Consider the following 24,975-nt stretch of genomic DNA (forward strand, 5'->3'; position numbering starts at 1 on the left):
TCTGCTCAAATATAACAGTAGTATTTCCTCCAATTCCTTTCAGTATTTGGAGCCTGTGAACAAGATTTAAATTTACATTGACAAGACTAACATTTCAGTTTGCCTATGACCAAACCATTTCTCAACTATAGATGAGATTTAGAAATGTTTTTATTTTGTTTTGTTTTATTTTACTTCTGGCTTTAAAAATTGTTTTTTCATCTGTCTTGACTGATAGTCTTGTTTATTTTTGGGGGGCGGTTGCTTGTTCATAACTGGCAATATATGTCCTTTCAATGATTAAAATAATTTTAATACTGGCAAAGAAAGGCGAGGGTTGGGGGCTAACTTAGTGGTTGTTGTAGAAATTATTTGTTGAAATTTAAAGCTAGATTTGGGCTTTATGCAGAAGGCAGGGCCATTGAATGTTTTTAAATATGTGTGTCATGATCTGAGATGTCTCTCAGGAATTTAATCTGGTAATAGTAAAGATTAATTACTAAGAAGAATTAATTTTTATGGAGAAGGATTTTGTTTTAAATGGTTATATGTTCTCATGAGCACTTTTATCTATCATTTAATAACTACTCAGTGTTAACATTGCAATAATAAGCAAGGCATTAGGAGAACCACATAGGGTTATAATAATAGGGTTGGAAAGGATGAAGGTACAGAGGAAGATTTGCCACAGGTGGAACATTATGTCATTATGTATGCAGCTATATATTGCAGAGAATCAAGCCAATAGTGTTTCAGAGGTTTCAGCTCAAGAGAATAGTGTTGCCACAGAGAGATTCCATATGAAAATTAGTCTTATAAAGATGAGTTCAGTTTTGGAAATTTGAGTTCTCTTAGTAGGTTTATATTCCTGTGGCATCTGAGTTGGTGTGTTACCATTTTACAAGGTGGAATTGTTCTGATCTTAATACCCCAGTGTTTCAAGTTTAGCTGTATTATATACATTATATTTATGGCTATTCAAATATAAAGGTCCAACTAAGAGTAAGAAAATGAGACTGGGTCTCACTGAGTTGCTTAAGGCCTTGATGAGTTGCTGAGGCTGGCTTTGAACTTGCAATTCTGCCTCAGCCTCCCAAGGCACTGGGATTATAGGTGTCCACCATTGTGCCCAGCCTTAAAACTCATTCTTACAGAAGAGTTCCACTCTATAAGTGTAAAAGGAAGTAAATAATCGCTGTTAGGCAGATTTCACAGTAATAATTGTTGCAGGCAAACTCCACCAAGTGCATACAAAAATTAGTGACCAAAAGTTTGAAATAAAATAGATTTATTTTCATTGTTTCAAAGATCTTCCCCAAGATATTTACTAAAAAGAAAAATAATAACTTTACAATGGAAAAACCTTAAAAATACCATCTTGACCCATTGTCCCAGATGTGGAACACCTTTAAAAACTTTATTATATAATACACAATTATATAATATACTATAATTATATAATAATAATATAATTATATAGTATTGTGATATTTGTTTATACACACATACACAAACACACATATAAGCTCTAGATTATGATTTCCAACCTATTTTAATATATGTGAGCCAATTTCATTGAAATATTACCAGAATTAAAAGCTTCAAGCTTAAAATAGTTAACCAAGTAATTATAGTTAACATCACTAGTAATAGGACAAATCGATATTATGTATCCCTGGATGTCATACAAAATAACTAACATTCTTTTAAAATGTCCAAAAAAATGTCATAAAAAAATGTCATAACAGACCAAACAGAGGACAAAAGAACTGTCAGATTGGAACAGACTACAAATATAACAATTAAATGAAATGTGTGCTTGAGGATTGGATTCTGTAATAGGAAAAGGACATTAGTTTAAAAAAAAAAAACAAACAAACTTTGTCAGTTTTCAAGTATAACATTGTATCAGTGATTTTTTTGTGATTTTGATTGTTATGCTATAGTTATGTAAGATTAATGTTAGGAAAAGTAGAGTGATCGAGGTATGAGATTCTCTGTGCTATTGCATGTTTTCTGTAATCATTTAATCAAAATAGAAAGTTTAAAAAATAAAGAATATTATGAAGAATGTCATCTTTTATTTGAAGGCATCACTGGAGATTACCATATGGTATTTTCCTTATTGAATGAATTTTTCAAATCATATTAACAGAATCCCTAACATTAAACCATTGTTCTACTTTAGGAGTGTTCCCAAAACTCACATTTATTTTTATTTATTTATTTTAGTTGTCAATGGACCTTTATTTTATTTGTTTATATGCAGTGCTGACAATTGAACCCAGTGCCTCACACATGCTAGGCAAGTGCTCTACCATTAAGCTACAACCACAACCCAAAATCACATTAAAAAATTTTTTTTCAGTTGTTGATGGACCTTTATTTTATTCATTTATTTATATGCAGTGCTGAGAATTGAACACAGTGTCTCACACATGTGAGGCAAACACTTTACTACTGACCTACAACCCCAGCCCCTCAAAATCACATTTTTAAAAAATATTTATTTTTTTAGTTGTAGTTGGACACAATACCTTTATTTCACTTATTTATTTTTATGTGGTGCTGAGGATCGAACCCACGGTCTCGCATGTGCGAGGTGAGTGCCCTACCGCTGAACCACAGCCCCAGCCCCGAAAATCACATTTTTAATGGATAAAAATTTACACTCTAAAGGGATTTTGACATATTCTATCTAGCCAGTAAAAGTTACTCCTTTGGGGTGGGAATATAGCTCAGTGCTAGAGCACTTGCCTAATATGTGAAAGGCCCTGGGGTTTAATTTCCAGCATCACAAAACAAAACAAAACACTCTAATTTTATATATGTAAAATTTTTAGATATTATATGTACCCAGAATCATATTTTAGAATCCTTTTATAAGTTTATCCTAATGAACTTTTATTTTCTTTTGCTTATGTTTAGTATAGCAGGTTCTGACAGATGAATCAGTGGAAAGTTAGTTACGCTATATGTTGTTTAGACATCTTATCATAAACATGAAAGCAAGCAAAAGATAGGGTTAGAGTGGTGAGAAGATAAATTATTTTCTCTCAAGCCTAGACTATGTTGGAACATTGTGAAAGTGAATGTAGAAAAGTAGGAGATAGATTTTGATCTCATTATAAAGGACATTTTGAATTTAAGGCTAATATCTTTGGATTGAAATCTCTAAGTCAGAAGTTTTCAGTGTGGGTAGAATTTACCTCCAGGGAGCATTATAAAAATGTATGGAGGCAATTTGTGATTATTAAAATGATTGTATAGTTAGAAGATAGGGGTCTAGGAGTGTAAGTAAGGATTTGTGAATGCCACGTGTCTCACACAGTCTTATATAAACAAGACTTGGAGTCAGGCAATCAAATGTGTAACTCATCAGTACATACATAATACTGAGACCAGTGATTTTTCATTACTTTTCAAAAAGTATGGTATCCCACAGAAACAAGAATTACCCCACAGGCCAAATGACCTTAAAATGTCCCACTGGCCACTCGTCTAAGTGGAAATATCATTTTTACTTCTTGGAAAATAGAACTTAATTTTTTTAAATTTATAAATAAAAATATTTTTATATGATATTAATCTGCTGTTCTAGGGATGATGTTATTGTATAAATTGAGGAAAGATGTTTTGTTTGGAATCTTAAAATTTTTTTCACTAGAAGAAATTTATATTACCTGCAATGAAACTGCTTATGGTATTGAGTTAGCAGTGTACGTGTGTGAGATTCATTTGTAGTTTTCACATTCCCATTTGTGCTGCTTATACTTTATGATCTCTTCTACTTTAGTTGTTGCCAAGTATTTATAGGTTGAAATATATATTGGCTTCTTATAAAGTTTTTTTTCTTTGATTTCTCCTATATATTATAATTAAAGAATTATGTGGATGTTTCTGAAATGATATAACACATTTTAATATTTGCTATGTAAGAAAGTGTGGGTTTGATAGTTTTGAGAACCATTGATTTGGTGATGCAGAGTCTGGAGGATTCATCTGTCCTGGAGTGTATCTCAGTGTCTATAGAGAGGTAAGAAACTTGTTTTTAGCTGTCTTCAATGATATAATAAAGTTTCCAACTAGATAAGTGATGACAAAGGAATGGAGAGGAAAGGATATGAAAAGCATTTTGAAGAAGAATCAATAGATATTTTAATGGTTTAAAGGATCATTCAAGATGATTGAAAGATTGCTTAAGTTATTGGATGAATCTGAGTAGGGTCAAAGGGAGTGAATTTTGAGAGCCTTTGCCAGTTTTTAAATAATTAATTGAAAGAACTTAAGGAATCCTAATGAGTTTTAACTTAAAATTTTTGGAACGGTCTAAAACTCCTCAGCATTAGATATGTAATAATACACCGTGAATTCTTTCATTTTTATTGTGGTACTGGGAATTGAGCCCAGGGTCGCTTAACCACTGAGTCACATCCTCAACTCTTTTTATATTTTTATTTGAGATAGAGTCTTGTGAAGTTGCTTAGGGCCTCACTAATTTGTAGAGCCTGGCCTTGAATTTGTAATCCTCCTGGCTCTGCCTCCTAAACTACTTGGATTATGAGTGTGCACCACCTTGCCTGGCCAGATTGTGTATTCTTTTAAAAATAAGTTTGGGAGGGGAGCATGTATAAGTAATTGTCCTACTCATACAGTGTGGTTTGAAAAATAATGAAAAACCATCATTTTCAACGTTATATGGTATTGATGAATTATGGCTTTAATTGTCTGGCTCCAAGCTAGTCTTTTTTCCCCACTGGACTGCTTCTCTCTCTCTTTTTTTTTTAATTAATTTATTATTTTTTTTTTTAGTTATAGGTGGACACAATATCTTTATTTTATTTTTATGTGGTGCTGAGGATTGATCCCAGTGCCTCATGCATATTAGGCGAGCGCTCTCTCTCTGAGCCACAACCCCGGCCCCTGACCTGCTTTTCTTATAGTATGATGTTCTCAAGGGATGTAGATAAAAATTATAGAGTTTCATTTTGTCGTTCGTTTTTCTCTGTGTCTCCTTGACTTAATTCAGTTTTTCATTATACCATTTTACCTATCTTTATTGAGTACTCAATTGCTCTGTAATATTTATTTAGCCTCCACAGCACAGCAGACAGAGGGGATACAACATGAGCAAAAAATAAAATAAAAACAGCTGGGTATGTGACTCAGTTGTAAAGCACCCCTGGGTTCAATCCTCAGTACCAATAAAAAATAAAAATAAGAGGGAGTGATATTGGAGGTTAGACCCAAATAGTATAGAGCTGACCTGTTAAAGATCTGAGACAAAAACATTATGGGCAGAGGGAAGAGCTAGTGTAAAGACTTTAAAGCAGTCATGAGTTTAATTTATTATAGGAATAGAGAAAGGTTAGTGTAGCAAGAACAGGGTAGGTGAGGGGATGAGAACAATACAAGGTAAGGATAGAGAAGAAAGCAGGAGCAGTGAGAAGCCATTCAAGGGTTTTAAGCAGGGAATGGATTTGATCTCCATACTACAAAATAGTATTTGGGTGGCAGTGTGGTATTTAAATTATAGACTGATAATCTAGGTGAGAGATGTTGATGGCAGTGGAGGTGGATATATAAGTACATAGATTCATGATATATTTTGAAAGTATAACTAGTAAGTAAGTAAGTGCTGTTCTTTCTATTTTACAAACAAGGAAACTGAAATTTAGAGATGTTCAGGAATTGGACCTCACTCCATAACTAGGGAATGGTGAATCTGGAGTTCAGTTTAATATTAGATCTTGAGTTCCTAAGGGTAATGTTAGGTACTTTGGAGTATATAAAGAAAAGGTAAATGGTTTGGTAAATAATTTGGATGTATGCACATACACATTCAATCTCTGTAGCATTACTCCATATCGTAAATAATTACTTCTCACTTATTTGTTTACTTGCCCTATCTGTTTACCTTCATTAGAAGAGTAAAGATGGTGTTCTACTCATGTTGTATCACCTCTGTCTGCTGTTCGATAGGGACTGTGTGTGTGTGTGCGTGTGTGTGTGTGTGTGTGTGTGTGTGTGTGTGTGTGTGTGTGTTTGTATGATCACATGTAACACTCTTAGTACAAGAACCCATCTCAAATAAACAACAACAACAAAAAAAGGTTAGTATGGCAAGAACATCGTAGGTGAGGGAAGGAGAGCGATATATAAGGTAAGGATAGAGAAGAAAGGTGAATGTGTTGGTTCATGGAAAATCCACCATGGAAAGGGCTAGGGGAAGACCAAAAGAAAGAACATCTGGGTTCAGAAATTTGGGAACTCTGGCCAGGAGATGGTGCACACAACTCAGGAAGCTAAGGAAAAAGGATCTCAAGTTTGAGAGTGGCCTGGGCAACTGAGTGAGACCCTGACTCAAAAAAATGAAAAATAAAAAGGGCTGGGGAGGTAGCTCAGTGGTAGAGCAACCCTGGGCTCAATCCTCAGTACTGCAAAAAAAAAAAAACAGCAAAATGCAAACTTGGAATTCTGTTAGGACTTTTTAGAATGTCTTTTTCTGCTCATCTTCTTTATTATTTCCTACGATTGATAGGCTTTTTGTTGAAGTTGGTAATATGAAATCTACCAGCCTATTCTAATTTGTGATCCAAGGTGATAAATCTTCTCTTCCTGGTTTCAATTAGTACAGTTCTAATTGGCCCAGCTTGGATCAAGTGCCCAAATTTGAATCAAATGCTGTGTGTTTGAGTGTGTATCTTTGCACGTGTATATAAGCACACTTGAGTCTCCATTTGTATGTATAATATAGTAGTACTTCATGTATCCAGAGGACAGTCCTTTTAGCAAGTTTAGCTATTTATTTGCAATTTAGTGGGGAATCTAGAAAATAAACCAAGAGTTCTGAGCATTTGAGTATTGCACTAGATGTCTGGAAGTCCCACTGTTAACTTTTATTTAAGGGATAGCCACCTAAGCCCTTCTCAGGTCCAAATTTATAAAAACTCTGATAAACTTGATTATCAGAATGTGAGTCTATAACAAATGAGCAGTGATAAATTAGTAAAACAAGGTTAAGTGGCCCTAGAGCTGTGCTGCTGAACAGGCATATTGGCAGCAAAATGTGACACAACTTCAAAAAAGAGTGAGGAAAAAAAAATTACTTTTAAAATTTATCTGTGGTTGTTAGTTTTTAGGTGATGGTCATTTCCTAAAGGAATTCAGTTAGAATTTATTGTGAACCTATAGTGCCAGGCCTTGTGTTTTTTGGGAATGATAAGGTAAATCTAGTCCCTATTTTTGGGAAGATGCCAAAGGCAAATGAATTATTTATACAGTAGTGTAATGAAAAAGTGTATTGTTAGTATAAGCCTTCATCTCTTCAGAATGACCAGGGCACAGATAGGGAGGCAGTGTATTATAATGGTTAAAAGCACGTATGTTAAAATCAGATAAAGATTTGAATTCCGCTCATTATTTTATAGCTGTCTGTGTTTGGCAAGTTATTCAACTTTTGTATCCCTGTTTTCGTAACTATAAAATGGAATAATACCCGTTCTTGTCAGAATTAAATAAAATACATGGTATATTAAACATGTAGGACTGTGTCTGAATGATAGCTTATATTATTAGGTTCTACTTTGAAGAAAATTACTTACCAATTCTAAGAGTAGAAACTGTTTCACTATCTTATTTATATGCAAAACTGACTTTAAAAACTGAATAAGTATTGGGTACAGTGTCACACACCTGTAATCCAAGCGACTGGGGAGGCTGAGGCAGGAGAATTACAAATTCAAAGCTGACATCTACAACTTAGTGAGATTCTGTCTCAAAATTAAAAATAAAAAGGACTAGGGATATGGCTCAGTGGCAAAGCACCCCTGGGTTCAATACCTGCTACCAAAAAAAAAAAAAAAAAAAATCACAAAGGTCACAAGTTATAAATTATTAAATAACAATAAATATTTGTTAAACTTCAGTATTTTGGCTTGTTAAGGACAGTACCCCAAAAGTTAAAAAGAGGGCTGGGATTGTGGCTCAGTGGTGGAGTACTTACCTACCATGTATGAGGCACTGGGTTTGATCCTCAGCACCACATAAAAATAAATGAATAAAGGGCTAGGGTTGTGGCTCAGCAGTAGAGCACTCCTTTAGCACGTGCAAGGCCCTGGGTTTGATCCTCAGCATGACATAAAAATAAATAAAATAAAATAAAGATATTGTATTGAGCTACAACTAAAAAAGAAATAAATATAAAAAATAAATATAAAAATAAATATAAAAATGAATGAAATAAAGGCATTATGTCTATCTACAATTAAAAATATTTTTTTAAAAGTCAGGAGTCATTCTTCATTGCTTATTATAAAGGGTTATTTTTATAGTTTAGAAATGAAACAAGGATCACCAGTTATATTGATAGAAAAAGAATCTCAACCAAGGTAGAAAGGTCAAGAGAAATTAATTTTGAGAATAGCCTACCACACATAGAATAAATTAACCCTTGAATATGGTACAGATATCCTTGTATTGTTAAGGGCCTGATGATAGTTGTCTTAAAGTAGAAAAAACTAAGATAATTTTTAGCTCAACTCAATTTTATAGCTGAGGCAAGGCAAATTATTATTCACAAAAACTTCTATAATTAATGGTAGTTGGAACTATTCTTGTTGCTTTTTGCTGAATTTCAATGAAATAGAATTAATTGTGCAAACTGAAAACCACCAAAAGAAGAATCTACCATATCACATAGCCTATCTTTCATCTTCAAAGACCTGTGAATTCATCATTGAACAAATAGTTATCGAGTGCCTGCTGTGTTTATGGCACATCTTTGAAGAGTTTATAGTCTTGCTGTAGCAGAGAGTAAAACATCAAGCACATTGATAGTTAAAGTGTTTCACCTTGCAGACCTCTGGGGAGAGATTGCTATGGATTTAGAAGTTGTGCTCATCTCAGGCAAACAAGTACAGGAGTTGATGGCATATGGCAAAAAGTTTTTTTCTTCACGGAAGCTAGCAAAAGGAGACAGAAAGGGATACAAGGTGAGAGAGATGGTTTATCACTATCCTTTCCATACAAGATGTGTTTTTCAAATAACAAGTATATATTTAGGTTTGAGTCTATGTATATAATAATTTGGTAAATGATGGGGAAGACATTTAGAAGAGTATTAACATGTTCTCTGTCCTTGAAGAATTTAATTCAAGGAACCAACCCTATTTAGGACAAAACTCATTTGAAATAAGGAGAGAACTCTATCTAGTAGTATCCCTTTCTTCTTTTTGCATAGATAAAATAGTCTTCTGAGGGATTTTTCAATATACAGGATTCTATACTATAATTATTCTATGTTTAAAAAAAAAGCTTTGTTGTGAAAGATTTCAAATATTTACATAGGGGATAAAATAGTATAGTAAACCTTACCCACCCATACCCAGTCTCCAGATTCTACCAGTAGTATCATTGTGTCATACTTGTTTGGCTTATGTTTTTTCTTGTCTGTCTTTCTTACTTTCTTCCCTCTATAATACTTGCTTTCCTTCCTTCCTGTGTTCTAGCATTTTAACAGAAATATATGACATTGTGCATTTTTACACCACACAATTCTATTACAGTCTATCTACATTGTAATATACCTAAATAATGGCAATTTTCATTGTTTATAATTTATTTCTTATAAGTACTACTTCCTGGAATATCTTTATATGTCTATTTCTTTTTTAATATCTCTATGTATGCCTCTTTCCTCATACTTGGCATTCTCTTGGAATGGAATCTCCTGAAAATGAGATTACTGAACAAAGGATATCAGCCATTTATAAATTTCTCTATAATACCAGAATGACTTTGAGGAATCTTGTAATTCTTACTCCCATCAATAGTGTACCTCTGTATCCATATATCTGCTGATTAGGGTTTTGTCAGTATATGTTTGCCAGTCTCCCAGCATCATAGATTAAAGATGATTTTATATGCATTTAAAAATGACTAATGAGGCTGGGCATATTTGTTCTTATTGACCATTTGTATTTCTTTTGAGTTAAACTGATCTTTTACAAACATCATTTTTATTATTTTACTTCTTTGTTTAAAAATCATAGTATCATTATTTCTTACACTGATTTTCAAGACTCTTCAGAATTTTGCCCTAACCTGTTTTTCTAATTTAATTCTGTCCAGCAAGAGTCACTGTATTCAGTGAGGAATATTTACTCATTGATATAACTCATCCTATATTATTTTTCTTTGACTCATGTTAATAGTATCTTTATAACCCACTTGTAATAAAGTAGCCCAGATTCTTCAGCATTTATCACTTTCCTCTTACTTGAATTCCTACAGTATCTGTTGTTTCTGCACTAAATTTAGTAGCAAGTTATAGACTGTTTTGTTGTGTTATTTATCAAGCACCAACGATTTGCAAGGCCATGACTATATAGCTGTGAATGGAGTATGGTCTCTGTCCTTGTGAATTTGTGGTGTAATGATAATGCATCTATTTCTGCTTCTTTGCTTGTTAGTGAAATTGAACTTCTTTTCATCAGTATATATGAAGCACGTTTTCAGGTATGTAATTATATGTTCTTGAATTGACAGTGTAACTCAGTGGTAGAGTGCTTGCCTAGCATCCCAACGTCTTGAGTTCAATTTCCAGTACTCATCTAACCTCCCCAAATTATATGTTCCCAACTGGTCTATAGAATCATAGAGGGTGTGAACCTTTTTTTTTTTTTTTTTTTTTTTAACTTCTGAAATCCTTGAAACACTTAACTCAGTTCTGAACATGTAGGCATTACTAAATACATACATACTCTATTGGTGTAGTTAAAAAAAAAAAGAAGTTGAAGGCTTTTCTTACATACCAAACCTCAAATTATAGCTCTAGTCCTTATGAACTAAGTGTGTAAAGTTTGCAAGTTATTTAGCCATTCTAAGTCTATGTCTACATAAATTAAATAGCTGTTTCATAAGGTAGTCGTGCTTGTTAAATTAGATAATAGATGTAAAGAATTTTGCCTTATGCCTAGTGTATAGTAAGCACTCATAAACCTACCTATAATAATTGTTTAACCCCTCAAGCTGAAAACTACTTCAACACCTTTTATTTCCCTAATGCCTTTTATCTAAACAGTTACCAAGTTCTGTGTAGTTTTCTTCAATATTTTGTCAATTTAGTCTATTCTTTTAATCCTCATTATAATCCACAATAAGAAATACATTTTGTACTTCAGGTTACTGTTCTTTGTTCATTTGCACATAATCTGAAACAAAAGTTTTGTTGTTACAATATGTGATGTGTTCTACTTTTTTTTTCTGATCTGTGTCATTTAATAATAAAAGTAAATAAACTGGTTACAGCTGATTTCATGCTGGGCATAGTGGCATACTTCTGAGGCACTGTTTGTAATTCTTTTGTGAGGAGGCTGAGGAAAAAGGTTCCCAAGTTCAAGGCCAGCTTGAGCAACTTAGTAAAATCTGTCTCTAAAAAGCAAAATGAATGAATAAAAAGGGCTGGAGGTATAGATCAGTGGTAGAGTGCTTGCCTAGCATGTTCTGAGCTATGGGCCAATTCTCAGCACCACACAAAAAAAAAAAAAAAAGAAAGAAAGAAAGCATGATTCTACAGCAAACAGTTTGAAACAGTGGTCGACATTTTTGGAATCTGAAAAATTTGGACTGACCAGGATAATATGCAAGGTGAAAATTTTCAGTGAAATAGAAAACAGATCAGAGACTGAGGCCTAAAATTTATTTAAATTGCAGTTTTTCTTTGTCCTCCAGTAGTTACATACAGTTAGCTTTTGCCCGTTCTCATTCAGGTTTTGCTGCAGAAGGGTAGGAGTGTTTACTTGTGCATATTCCAGAGCTAATAAAGACTGGAGGAGCTTCCCACATTACAAAGCAAGAATTTCGCAACCATTTCAAGTCTGTATTTTTTGGTAGGACAGAAATGAGATAGATACATGGATTAGAGAACTTTGAAGGAAAAAAGCTTTTTTATTAAAGGAAAATTTTAAAACATTTTTTAAAATAGGAAGAATAGTGTAATTATGACTTATTAATTAAATTCAAATAAAGTAATTATCAACATTATATCGATTCCAAGAGGACTTTTTTTTAAAAGAGAAAGAGAGAAAGAATTTTTCAATATTTATTTTTTTTTAGTTTTCGTCGGACACAACATCTTTGTATGTGGTGCTAAGGATCGAACCCGTGCTGCACGCATGGCAGGCGAGCGCGCTACCGCTTGAGCCACATCCCCAGCCCCAAGAGAGGAATTTTTAACAAAGAATTTTAAGACAAAAATACTTACCCTCCAATACAGATAGATTATCTGTTTTTCAGAAGAGATATATCAACCTTAAGATATCTTACTTCAGAACTTACAGCCTGTTTTATTTGATCCCTTCAAGAGGAATAAGTAATTGCATAACAAGGAAGGATCAGGAATAGTGTGGATATCTGTTGCTCTCTTTAGGGGATTTTTCCTGGTGGCCTCCGAGAATTCTAGACACCCATCTTACTTGAAGTATTTACCAGTCTTTTGCACCCACTGCATACCACCTGCCTTCCTCTTGTGACACGGATCTGTAACAGTGACTTGAGGAGATGAGAATCTCATTATTTTTATCCTCTGTTTAAACCTTTCTTGGTTCTTTCTTTCCTAGCTGTAGAATAAAATCCCAAACCATAGGTTTTTGTTCATGTTTGTGGCTCCCTCCCTCCTTTCCCGACTTCTACTATGTCTTTCCTTCCATGTGCACCTTCTTTTCCCTAGAATTTGCAGTTAATTTTAGGACTTATACTAATTTTTCAAGATCCAATTTAGATATTAACCTGTGGGAGCACTTTAGGTTTTCCTTTTCACCTTCAATTAGATAGTGATCTTTTCCAGAACAGGGGTTATATCTTACTCTTTTGTGTCTTCCAAACATTTCTTTGATGCCCACTCATGTGGTAGGTATCCAGTAATATTTTGTTAAATGAATGTCACTATATTTTAGAATCTAATTCTAGTATAGGTTCTCTCCAGATAGGATAAATTAATCAAAAGGTTTTCTTTATTTTGTTTTTGTATATTTTTAGTTTTTTCTCCTCTCCTTGGGGACTTTTGTTAAAATTTCTAAAGAGAACCTAAGTTCTATAGCATTATTCTTAGAAATATACTTTGGTAAACTAGCATAAAGTATCCATCCTCAATAATCCTATAATAAAGGTAAGTAAAATCTATTTTAGTTTACTTAATTTTTTTCTATTGAATAACATGGTTTATTTTGTGTGTTGGATAGATTAGTGCTATGAAAATTAGAGTAGCCATGACTAATTTTTACTGTGTTTCAGCTCATGGAATGCTGTGTAAATGCCCTGGTGACATCATTTAAAGAGACTATCTTAGCGGAGTGCCAAGGCATGATCAAGCGAAATGAAACTGAAAGTAGGTAAAACATCACATAAAACTTTTCCGTTTTAAGAGTGTCTTTGAAGCAGGTCACTAAATAAATTGCTGTTAGATTATTCTTTTACACATAGGCATATTTGTTAGCATAACCTGAGCTTAAAGAAAATGGTAAAATATTTAAGACAAAGACTATTAAGGAGTTTGCATATTTCATTTGTAAGCATTTCATTTCTTTAGGTGTATGTGGTGAATTTCCCATTTTTTTCTCAAAAGTTGAACTCTGCATTTAAAGACCAATTTAAATTGTAAATTTACAGTATAGGATAGGACTACGTATTTGACTTTTTTTAATAAATATTTTATAGATGTTAATGGACCTTTATTTAATTAATTAATTTATATGTGGTGCTGAGAATCCAACCCAGTGCCTCACACACTCTAGGTGAGAGTTCTATCACTGCGCCATAACCCCAGCCCTGGTATTTGACTTTTTTGTGGAACCTTGTGGTAAATATTTTTAGAAAGTAATGAAATACTTCGTGTTTATAATTTTTATTCTTTTACCCCCCTCCAATTGAAAATTTTTTAAAGAAAGGTATTTTGGTAGGCAGCAAGTATTTAATAAAACAAAAAAAAAATTGTTCATATCCTTTTTACCCTTAGAGAACCACTTTTAACATTTTGGTGTATTTTCTAGATTTTATTGTGTTTAACTGTAAGGTCCCCTTTAATCTTTAGTTGCATTTCAGTCAGGTGCTATGGCACATGCCTATAATCCCAGCTACTTGGGAGGCTGAGACAGGAGGATCTCAAATTTGAGATCAGATTTGGCAATTTAGTGAGAACCTTTCTCAAAAACTAAAAAGGCAGGTTGTAGCTCAGTGATAGAAAGCCCCTGAGTTCAATCCCCAATACTGGAGATGTGGGTAGGGAGAAAGCTACTCATTGGCACAAGTGAAATGTTTGAATTTTATATGCCAGTATAAGTAAAGTAGGTGTGATCCATGTTGAACTCTCTATAATAAAGGATTTATACTTAGTGTTAATCAGTACTGTTAAGTAAGGTTTTTGTGTCAATTAAGTGATATATAACAGGAAAAAGTGCTTTGTGAATTGAAAAATTATGAATACAGTTTTATATTATCTCTACCATAATTCTTTTATAATTTTTACTACTTGTAATTTTTTAACCCTTTAATTATATGGCTATATATGTAATATTACAACTACTTTATGAAATGTACTAGTCTTCTGTCTAAACTTCAGTACTTTTATGCTTTCTAAAATAAAAAATATTTTATCTCAGGTTGGGGATGTGGCTCAGTGGTAAAGTGCTTACCTAGCATGTGTGAGGCCCTGAGTCAATCCCCAGCACCACCACCAAAAAAAAAAAAAAAAATTGTCATGGGAGGTCAAATGGAATTGGGTTTTACAGTTTGTGATCACTTTTAATTAGATATTTTTTAATTTGTTTTAATTATTTATACATGACAGTAGAATGCACTTTAATACATCATATATAATGGAGTATAATTTCTCATTCTTCTGGTTGTACATTGTGTAGAATCACACTAGTCATATAGTTATATATGTACATAGGGTAATGTTTAATTATATTTTTAAAAAACAATTTTTGTCAAACTGAGAAGATAGATCAGGGAGTTATAATTACAACTTCTAACTAATTGTACTCACACAATACTATTACCTTTATAAACTTCTAACTAATATCTCTCCAAATTCTTATTACCACAGGCATTTCATGATGTAAATCAGAGAAAAAATTTATTCTAGTGAATAAAATAATTATATGAGTATGTTCTGTCCTTTCAGAGTTACATTTAATGTTTTCATTGATGGACAAAGTTCCTAATGGGATAGAGCCAATGTTGAAAGATTTGGAAGAACATATCATTAGTGCTGGATTGGCAGATATGGTAGCAGCTGCTGAAACTATTACTACTGTAAGTTTTCTCCAGTGGCAACGATAGAAGTATATCAAGATTATTTTTTAATGCAGGATCAAGTATTTAAAATAATAATTGAAATGGCAAAATAGTAATATTGGAACACCTTTTATTTTTAAGAAAAAAATTTTCCTAGTTTTAAGACTATAGTCTTTTTTTTTTTTTTTTAAGAGAGAGTGAGAGAGGAGAGAGAGAGAGAGAATTTTTTAATATTTATTTTTTAGTTTTCGGCGGACACAACATCTTTGTTTGTATGTGGTGCTGAGGATCGAACCCGGGCCGCACGCATGCCAGGCGAGCGCGCTACCACTTAAGCCACATCCCCAGCCCAAGACTATAGTCTTATATTAAAATTATATTTTCTCATTTTTGTATAATTATTTTCCTTTTAAAACTCAATTTTAAAAAGAAGGCCAGAAAGTAGAAAGGAGACTTAAGGATTGGGAAAAACTAGAAAAATTGGGAATAGAAAGAAGTTGGGGAGAGAATAATTAGGATAACATAATTAGGATAGAGGGACATGAACAATGTACAATATATGCATGTACAAAAATGTCACAGTGAATCCATTATTAAACTCAATTAAATGTAAAACTTTTTTTTTCAGGACTCTGAGAAATATGTTGAACAGTTGCTTACGCTATTCAATAGATTTAGTAAACTTGTCAAAGAAGCTTTTCAGGATGATCCACGATTTCTTACTGCAAGAGATAAGGTATCCATTTCTGTATATTGACATTTTATATTAAAAGTGCTTTGTTTTGTTTTGCTTTTTGTTACCAGGGATTAAACCCAGGGATAATTAACCACTGAACCACATCCCAGACCCCTTTTTTAAAAACATTTTTTATTTTATTTAAGTTGCTCAGGACCTCACTAAGTTGTTAAGGCTGGCTTTGAACTTACGATCCTCAGCCTCCCGAGCTGAGGGATTATAGGCATGCACCACTGTGCCTAGCATAACTTCTTGTTAATAAGCATTAATTATCATGCTATTAAATCTCAAACTAAAAACCTAGCGACTCTATTTTTTTCTTTAGTGAACATAGTGTATTATATTTGGTTTGGTAATTTTTTGTAAGCATTGGATATCCTTCTGAACAAGAACTTAGCTTAAAAATTATTCTCTTCTTCATTTTTCCCAGGAATGTTGTCCTGTTTTTGAATATTGCTGATTATTGAATTCCTATTCATCTTTCCAAAGACTTAATTCAATGTATACTTCATCTGGAACTTCCTTGTTATACCCCACCTCTCTCCAGCGCATTACATGCAGAATTGATTCTTCCATTCTTTGTCCTCTTTTAAGACTCCTTCCAGAGTAATGTCACATTTGTCTTTGCTTCCCAGGGAAGAACTTGCATAATGAACCATCTTTTCCCATCTTCACTAGTGTGGGGCAAAGATAATGAAACATCATATTGTCCTGAGAACACTTTTTAAATGTCATAAACCTATCATGAAAAATTGCCATTAGTTTTGTCCCCTCTTCAACTACCTTTTATTACTTTCCAAATTTGACTTTTTTCCTGTGACTCTGAAAGGACAATCAGCTTTCTCTAGTTGACTTTTTTCCTCACTCTTTTTGTTTGTTTTAGATAATTAAGAACATAATTAGGGAAATAATTAATGGAATGTGAAAGTGATAAGGTGGTTTAAAGTCTTAAGTACTCTACAGAGGCTTTTGTGGTGAGCTTAAAATTGAGACTGAAAGGAATAAGTTTATGGGACGACCAAGGGGCGAGTGTTGCAGCCAGATTAAACAGCAGATGCAAGGGCTTTAAGCAGGAAAATAACCTGTCATAATCCAGGAAAAGCAGAAGTCGTCATTGTGGCCAGAGTAGATGGGAGTGAAGGCGAGAATGGTAGGAAATGAAGTCACACAGGATCCCAGATCTTGTAAGGAGTTTGGTTTTTACTGTGAATAGGATGGGAAGTCATTGAAAGATTTTGAAGAGAATCGTAGGACCTGGCTTACATATTAACAGGACTACTGGGGAGATTTTTTAAAAAGTGAAGAAAGTCAAGAGAAGCAGCAAGAACATGAGATAATCAAATAAATGATGTTGGAGACTTACAGTGATGGAGAGGTGGTCAAAAGTGGTTAAAAAAATTTTTTTAATGCAAGTAATTTATTTGGAAAATTGAGGGAGCAGGTGAAAACAGAAGATGATAGAAGGAACTGTAGCCAACAAAATTTTTTCTTTTTTGTCATTTTTTGTCAAATTTTTTCTTTTTTGTCATATCTACAATGAGCTACTATAGCTTAATCCTGCAGGGAAACTTTGTGAAAGTTTTTAAAAACTTCAAATTACCCCACCCAGAAAGTGTTGATTCTCTGGCATTTTCTAACTTGCTATCTGCACATGCTGCACATATTTCCAGTTTTAGAAAAAATACCTTTAAGGTACAGATACAAATATGAACAGTGGAAAAAGTCTGGGAATGTCAAAGAGGATTGGCAAAATGTGTTTCACTAGCTGTGTGGCTTGGGACTTAATGATAAAAGGGACAATGGCCTCTAAAAGTGACTTCTCAGAGATGCTTTAGCTGACACCCATCCCCCAAACGCATGAACTCTGTCTTTAAATCATGTTCTTAGAGTGCTAATCTCTGTCCACACTGATGTTATGCCAGGCCATTGTCGTCTTCCTAACTAATTCTAACATCCTATTGAGTTCTCAAATTTAATGTCTCTTTTCTTCCATCCTCCTCCTTTTCTCCCTCCTTTCCTCCCTCCCCACCTTCCTTCCTCTCATTTTTTAGTTGTATATATTTAAGTTTAAACATGACATTGTGGACTACATATAGACAGTAAAAAGTTGCTGAGTGAAGTTCAGTTAACATCCACTGTGTCACATGTTTTGTTTTAATTTTTTAGTAGCAAAGGCAGCTAAAATGAATTCATTAGCATGAGTCCTATGTACAGTAATGTTATTAGTTGTAATCTTTATGTTGTACATTGTTAAGTCTCTAAACTTGTTTATCCTGTATATCTACTGCTTTGTATTCTCTAACCTGCATTTCCCCATTTCCTCCCTGCTCTACTCCCCATTCCCATCTCTGATAACCATTGTTTGTTCTGTACCTTTGTATTTTTTAATTTACTTTTATTCTACATATACGTGAGATCATGCAAGATTTTTTTCTCTGGCTTATTTTACTTAGCATATATTTTCCAGGTTTGTTCATATTGTGGCAAATGACAAGATGTCACTCTTTTTAGGGCTGAATAATATTCCATTTTATATATGTACTATAGTTTCTTTATCCATTTATCTGTCAGTGGACACTTAGGTTGGTTGTTTTTATCTCTTGGCAATTGTGAATAATGCTACAAATAACAAAGGAGTGCAGATATCTTTATAAAGTGGTGATGTAAAAAAATAAATTAATAAAGTAGTGATTTTATTTCCTTTGAGTATATTCCCAGAGAAAGGTTCACTGGGATTAAGATCATATTATGATAAAAGACTCTACAGGACTTGCTAATGAATTAAATGTGTAAGGTGATAGAGACCATTGAAGCATGGCATTCAGATTCATTAATCTGAATATTTAAAATAACATAATATGATGGGTAAGACTTTCGGAGAAATAAGTTTTGGGGATATAGTTGCAGAGAAATCAGACAGTCAGTTTTGAACAAATTAACTTTGAAATGTCTGTTAAGCATCCATGTGGAAATTTTGACTTTAAGGGATAGAGCAGAATTGGAAAAATAATTTTTTGCAGCTCCAATATGTAGGCGATTTTTAAATCATTAATACTGCCTACAGTCACCAAAGTAATGAGTGAAGATTGAAAAGAGAATATGGCATTCTGATATTTAGTTGTTAGAAAAATGAGGAACCATCATTTATGCAGGAGGAAGGAGAATGACCAGGAGAGTGTAGTGTGCTTGAAAACGGAGGAAAAAAAGTGTAACATGCTATTTTAAAACGCTACTGATAGGTAGAATTAATGGAAATTGTTAATTATTGTCTTTATCAACATTGAGGTTGTGAGTGACTTTTACAAGAGTAGTTGGGTGGACTGTTAGTCTGAAAGCCTGATAAGAATGTTTTCAATAAGAATGCAGAAAAGAAAGCCTCGTGTGGTGGCATATACTTGTAATCCCAGCAGCTCAGCTTCTGAGGCAGGAGGATCACAAGTTCAGAGTCAGCCACAGCAACTTAGAGAGGTCCTAAATTCTCAGGAACTTAGACCCTGTCTCAAAAAAAAAAAAAAAACAGGGCTGGGATATGGGCTCAGTGTTAAAGCACCTATGGGTTCAATCCCTGGTACAAAAAGCCAGAAAGAAATTAGAGATGGTAATTTAATAATTCTATAGGAGTTGAGCATAACAATATGCAATATGCTAAGACTAGAGGAACAATGGAAAGGGAAAAATTAACGAGTAAAAGAAGGAAATTCTGATTAAGTTTTATCAGTAAAATAGAAAGCTACATTATTTGTTGAGAGCGTTCATGAAGAAGAAACCATTGGAGGTTTGAAGAGAAAGGAAATGGTACAAAACTGTCTAGAAGGATGAGAGAAAACAGTGAATTATTTGTCAAGCAGCTTTAATACCTCACTTGAGAATATTCATAGTTATAGCATGCCAGAGTGCATTTCAGTTTTGAACAAAGTCTATGAAAACATATTCTCTGAGACCAGACATACCATTAAATGTAAAAACTGGGCTGGGGCGGGGGTGTAGTTCAGAGGTAGAGTGCTTGCTTTGCATGGGAGAGGCCCTGGGTTCAATCCCAACTACCACAAAAAAAGCCGAATTAAAATAACAAAAAAATGGGCTGAGGATGTAGATCTCTGAGTCCTTCTATTCTTTCCTCAGCACCACAACAAAAAAAATGACAGAAACCACCTGACTTGTATTTTTATGTTTTTAATAGTGTATTGATTTATCTGTTTACTCAGATCTTCAAAATAATGCTCATATTCCATTTCAAATTATTTTTTGCAGGCGTATAAAGCAGTTGTAAATGATGCTACTATATTTAAACTTGAATTACCTTTGAAGCAAAAAGGGTAAGCCTTTAAAAACCATATTTAAAAATATTTAAATTGCTTGGACTGAATTACTTGTTACTAGGTCAGCAGAGTACTCTACTTCCCTATTAGGTTTGTTTTTATTGTTGTTTCTCTTAGGATTCTTGTTGTCCTTGGTTATTAAAAGTCTTCAATTTATATTTTTTTTATTCTTCTTTTATGACAAAATATATTGACTTTATCTTTTGAAGTAGAAAATGTTGTTCCTAATCTTTTAGAATCTCTACTTGATTATTTTCCCTTTGTTAGTCACTAAAGCTATTCTATTACATGGAAAGTCCAGAAAATGAGGATTCACTATAATGATATAAAAAGGGAAATCAAGCCAGGCATGATGGTACATGACTATAATCCCAGCAACTCAGGAGGCTGAAGCAGGTGAATTGCCAGTTCAAAGCTAAGACTGGCTTAGCAACATTAAGCAACTTAGTAAGACCCTGTCTGAAAATAAAAGGGTTGGGGATATGGCTCAGTGGTTAAGCGCCCCTGGATTCAATCCCTGGTACCAAATAAAATAAATAAATAAAAATTAAAAGGGAAGTCATTTTTTAATTTATTTTAATTTACTATATATGACAGCAGAATGCATTATGATTAATAGTACATATATAGAACATATTTTTTCATATCTCTGGTTGTATACAGAGTATATTCACACCATTCGAGTCTTTATATGAGGGTAATGGTGTCCAAGTCATTCTACCGTCTTTCCTACCCCCATGCTTCCTCCCTTCCTCTCCCACCCAGAAAATCATTTTACTGTAGGTTGTATTATCATTTTTAAAATTTGATCTCTTTGATAGAGCACTTGCCTGGTATGCATGAGGCTCTGTCTGGATTTGATCCCCACTAAGTTGCAATAAAGGTTAAAAATTTTTGATATACTTTCTAGTTGCTAATTACTATTTTAAAGAAAATGTATATATAATGCCAAAATATTTGAAAAGTACCACTTTTTATTTTTATTTTTTATTTTAGTTGTAGACGGACACAATATCTTTATTTTATTTATTTTTATGTAGTGCTGAGGATTGAACCCAGTGCCTTACATGCTAGGCAAGCACTCTACCACTGAGCCACAACTACAGCCCTGAAAAATAACATTTTTTTTAAGGAAAAGTAATTGGAGTTTTTTATTTTAATCTTTTCATGTTTTCCTTTTTTGATCTACATAGGTTGAATAGTATTACAGTAGAAGACATCTGAGCCAGGTTCAGTGGTACACACCTGTAATCACAACAATCTGAAAGGCTGAGAGGCAGGAGGATCATGTTTGAGGGCAGCCTCAGCAACTTAGTAAGGCCCTGTCTCAAAAGATAGAAAAAGGGCTGGTGATATGACTCCATGATAAAGTGCCCCTGGGTTCAATCCTCAGTACCAAAACAAACCAAAAAACAACCGAAGACATCTGAGTCATTTGTTCTGTGATAGTAATTGGTATGGTTGAAGGGCATAGGTCACATTCTCTTTTAGCAATTATGAAATATATGAAACATTATACTACATCTTTGTGATAACTATGTGTGACTATATAGATTTTCCTTACTCTCCGATACTCAAGTGTTTTTTGGTGAAAGATTCAAACTCGGAGTAAAGTTACTATAATTGCTTTACCAAATATATATCTCCCTACATACATCCATCAGTCAACTTCATACATTGATAATCTTACTCCTTGAACACATTAGCATGAACTCATTAATTAAATTTGATATTTGTTTTGAGGTAAAATTTACATAGACATTTGCATACATCTTAAGTGTATAATTGGGCCAAATTTAACAAATGCATACTCCTATTAAGATATACAGTATCTCCATCATCTTAGATCATTACCTCATATCTATTCCCTGTAAGTTTCACTCTACTTCCTCTCAGAGGCAGCTGTTGGTCTAATTATTTCAGTATAGATAGGTTTTGTCTGATATAAGACTTCATATAAATGAAATCATACAATATGTGCTTTTTGTATATAAAACTTCTTTCATTCAGCATTGTCTACGAGATTTTTCCATTTTTTAATGTAACAGTTTGTTTTCCAAAGAGATGGTACTGTTTTACACTTTCACCAACAAAGTGTGAAAGTGCCATTTGATCCTCATTCTCATCAGTGTTTTGGTAATGTCATTTTAATCTTAGTCATTCCAGATGTATGTAGTTGTATCTCATTATAGATTTTTTTTTTACATTTTTAAAATTTTGGTTTTAGTTGTAGTTGGACACAATATTTATTTTCATGTGGTGCTGAGGATCCAACCCAGTGCCTTACACATGTGAGGTAGGTGCTCGACCAATGAGCTACAGCCCCAGCCCTCATTATAGTTTTGATACCCCTCTCCCTCATGTTACTGATGTTAAGCAATTTTTTTTGTGTGTGTGTGTGTTTCTTTTTTTTTTTTTTTTCTTGTTGCTTTCTGTATCTTGGAAATCTTTTTCTGCTTCAACCCTAGGACATGAAGATGTTCTTTGTTTTCTTCTAGGAACTTTATAATTTAGCTTTTACAGTTACATCTAAGATCTATCTTAAATTAATGGTTGTGTATGTTTAAGTTAGAGATTAACTTTCTTTTGTTTACTTTTTGTTTACCATATGGTTAGTAAGTGGCTTCAGAACCATTTATTGAAAAGACTTTCCATTCCCCAATACATTACCTTTCCATAAAAACCTTAGGTGACTTTAAAATGGTCATCCATTTCTGGGCTTTCTGTTCAGTTCCAGTGATTTATTTGGGTTCTTTAGGCTATTATCACATAATCATGATTGGTATAGTTCTGTAGTAAATCTTGAATCTAGGTGGTATAAATTTTTTCTCCCCCCACCCCAATTCATTCCCAATTCATGAAGGATTTGCCTTTCTTTCTGGTCTTTGTAGCATTTATGGTTTACTTTTTAATAATATTTGTAATATCTGGTATCATTATGTTGGCCTCATAAGGATTGGAAGTTACTCTCTCCTGTATGTTCCGAAAGAGTTAGTGTAATTGGTATTACTTCTCCTTAAATGTCTGGTAGAATTCGTAAGTAAAACCATTTGGGCCTGAAGTTTTCTAATGGCAAGTTTTTTTTACTATGAGTTCAATTTCTTTAGTAGATAAAAGGTCTTCATATTTTGCAGTTAATCTAGTTATTTGGTTAAGTTAGATTTTCAGGGAATTTACTCATTTCTTCCTAGTTGTCAAATGTGTATATATGCATAAAGTCATAACTACTGTGCCCTTATTATCTGTTTCTCATAGCAAATACTGAAAATACTGTTTCTAGAATCATTTGAGAGTAAATTGTTTATCATTCAATATATTAGTGTAAACATAATCACAAGACAACTTCCAGAATCAGGAAATTATGATACATACTGCAGTGTAATCGTCAGACCCATTTAAATTTCATGAATTGACCATATATGTTTTTCCAGCAAAGATATTCAATACAGAATTGTGTGTTGTTTTTATGTTGTCATATTTCTTTGATCTTTCTTGGTCAGAAACCAGCTCTTTCTTTGACTCTTGTAACCTTGTCCTTTTGAAGAATACAGGCCAGTTTTTTATAGTGTTCCTTAGGTCGTGTTAATCTGATGGTTCCTATAAATGAGATTCAGGTTTGCATCTTTGGCAGAAGTAAAATTTTGTGCCAGGCATGGTAGTGCATCTCTGTAATCCCAGAGACTCAGAAGGCCAAAGCAAGAGAATCTCAAGTTTGAGCCCAGCCTCAGCAACTTACAAGGCCCTAAGCAACTTAGTGAGACCCTGTTTCAAAGTTTAAAAAGCTGGGGATGTGGGGATGTGACTCAGTGGTAAAGCACCCCTGGGTTAAATCTCTAATACCAAAAAAAAAAAAAAGAAAAGAAAAGAAAAAGTGAAACTTTGTTCTTATCTGAAGGAACATGATTTGTTTTACTCTACTACTAGACTTTACTTTGGTCATTTCATTAAGTTGATATGTACTGCATCTCCCTGCTGCAAAGGTACTCCTTTTTCTCTTTATATTTTTGGGTAGTACTTTAAAACTATGTAAAGATTCCATTCCTTAGAGGTACTATGGATTAGATAGAGGGGACTGAAGGGCAGGGAGGAGCAATGGATATAGGAATGATGGTAGCATTAATGAATTGGACATTATTACCCTATGTGCATATATGATTACACAACCTGTATAACTCTACATCATAAACAACCAGAAGAATGAGAAGTTATACTCCATTTATGTATGATGTGTCAAAATACATTCTCCTGTCATATATGACTAACTAGAACAAATAAAAAAAAATATACAAACCAAAATAAAAGAATCCATTCCTCATCAGATTTTTCATTTGTACAGTGATTTATCATATCAGTAGGGACTTATTTCCTATTTTGTTTGGTGGATTACAATTGATGGCCCTATATTTGGATTTTCAAATTATCCTAGATTTCTGTTGACTGACTGCCTTTCTTATATATACATAACATTTCTATGTATCTTTGGTAGTGTTGGATTTTATCCTGAATGTGTAATGATATGTTGCACAGAATGGTTCCTATTAGTTTGTTTGAACTGTCCTGATTGTTCAGCCAGAAAGTGAAGATTTCAATCTGAATTTTAGCTTCCCTGCAGGTGTATTGATAGGATTGCCTCTAAGCAAAATT

The 24,975-nt window shown here is 33.5% G+C and overlaps 1 protein-coding gene across 3 annotated transcripts in view; it reads left to right on the forward strand.

Moving 5' to 3' along the window:
• The window catches only part of Cul5 (cullin 5), an 84,694-nt gene that overhangs the window by 40,041 nt on the left and 19,678 nt on the right, over positions 1-24,975 (forward strand). For all 3 annotated transcript variants that reach the window (XM_005329072.5, XM_040285158.2, XM_040285159.2), the window contains 4 exons: positions 13,273-13,366; positions 15,164-15,294; positions 15,905-16,012; positions 20,264-20,328. In XM_005329072.5, the coding sequence (XP_005329129.1) occupies positions 13,273-13,366; positions 15,164-15,294; positions 15,905-16,012; positions 20,264-20,328 (398 nt within the window). The remainder of the gene's footprint in view (positions 1-13,272; positions 13,367-15,163; positions 15,295-15,904; positions 16,013-20,263; positions 20,329-24,975) is intronic.

This window comes from Ictidomys tridecemlineatus, chromosome 4 (genome assembly GCF_052094955.1).
Source record: "Ictidomys tridecemlineatus isolate mIctTri1 chromosome 4, mIctTri1.hap1, whole genome shotgun sequence".
NCBI lineage: Eukaryota > Metazoa > Chordata > Mammalia > Rodentia > Sciuridae > Ictidomys > Ictidomys tridecemlineatus.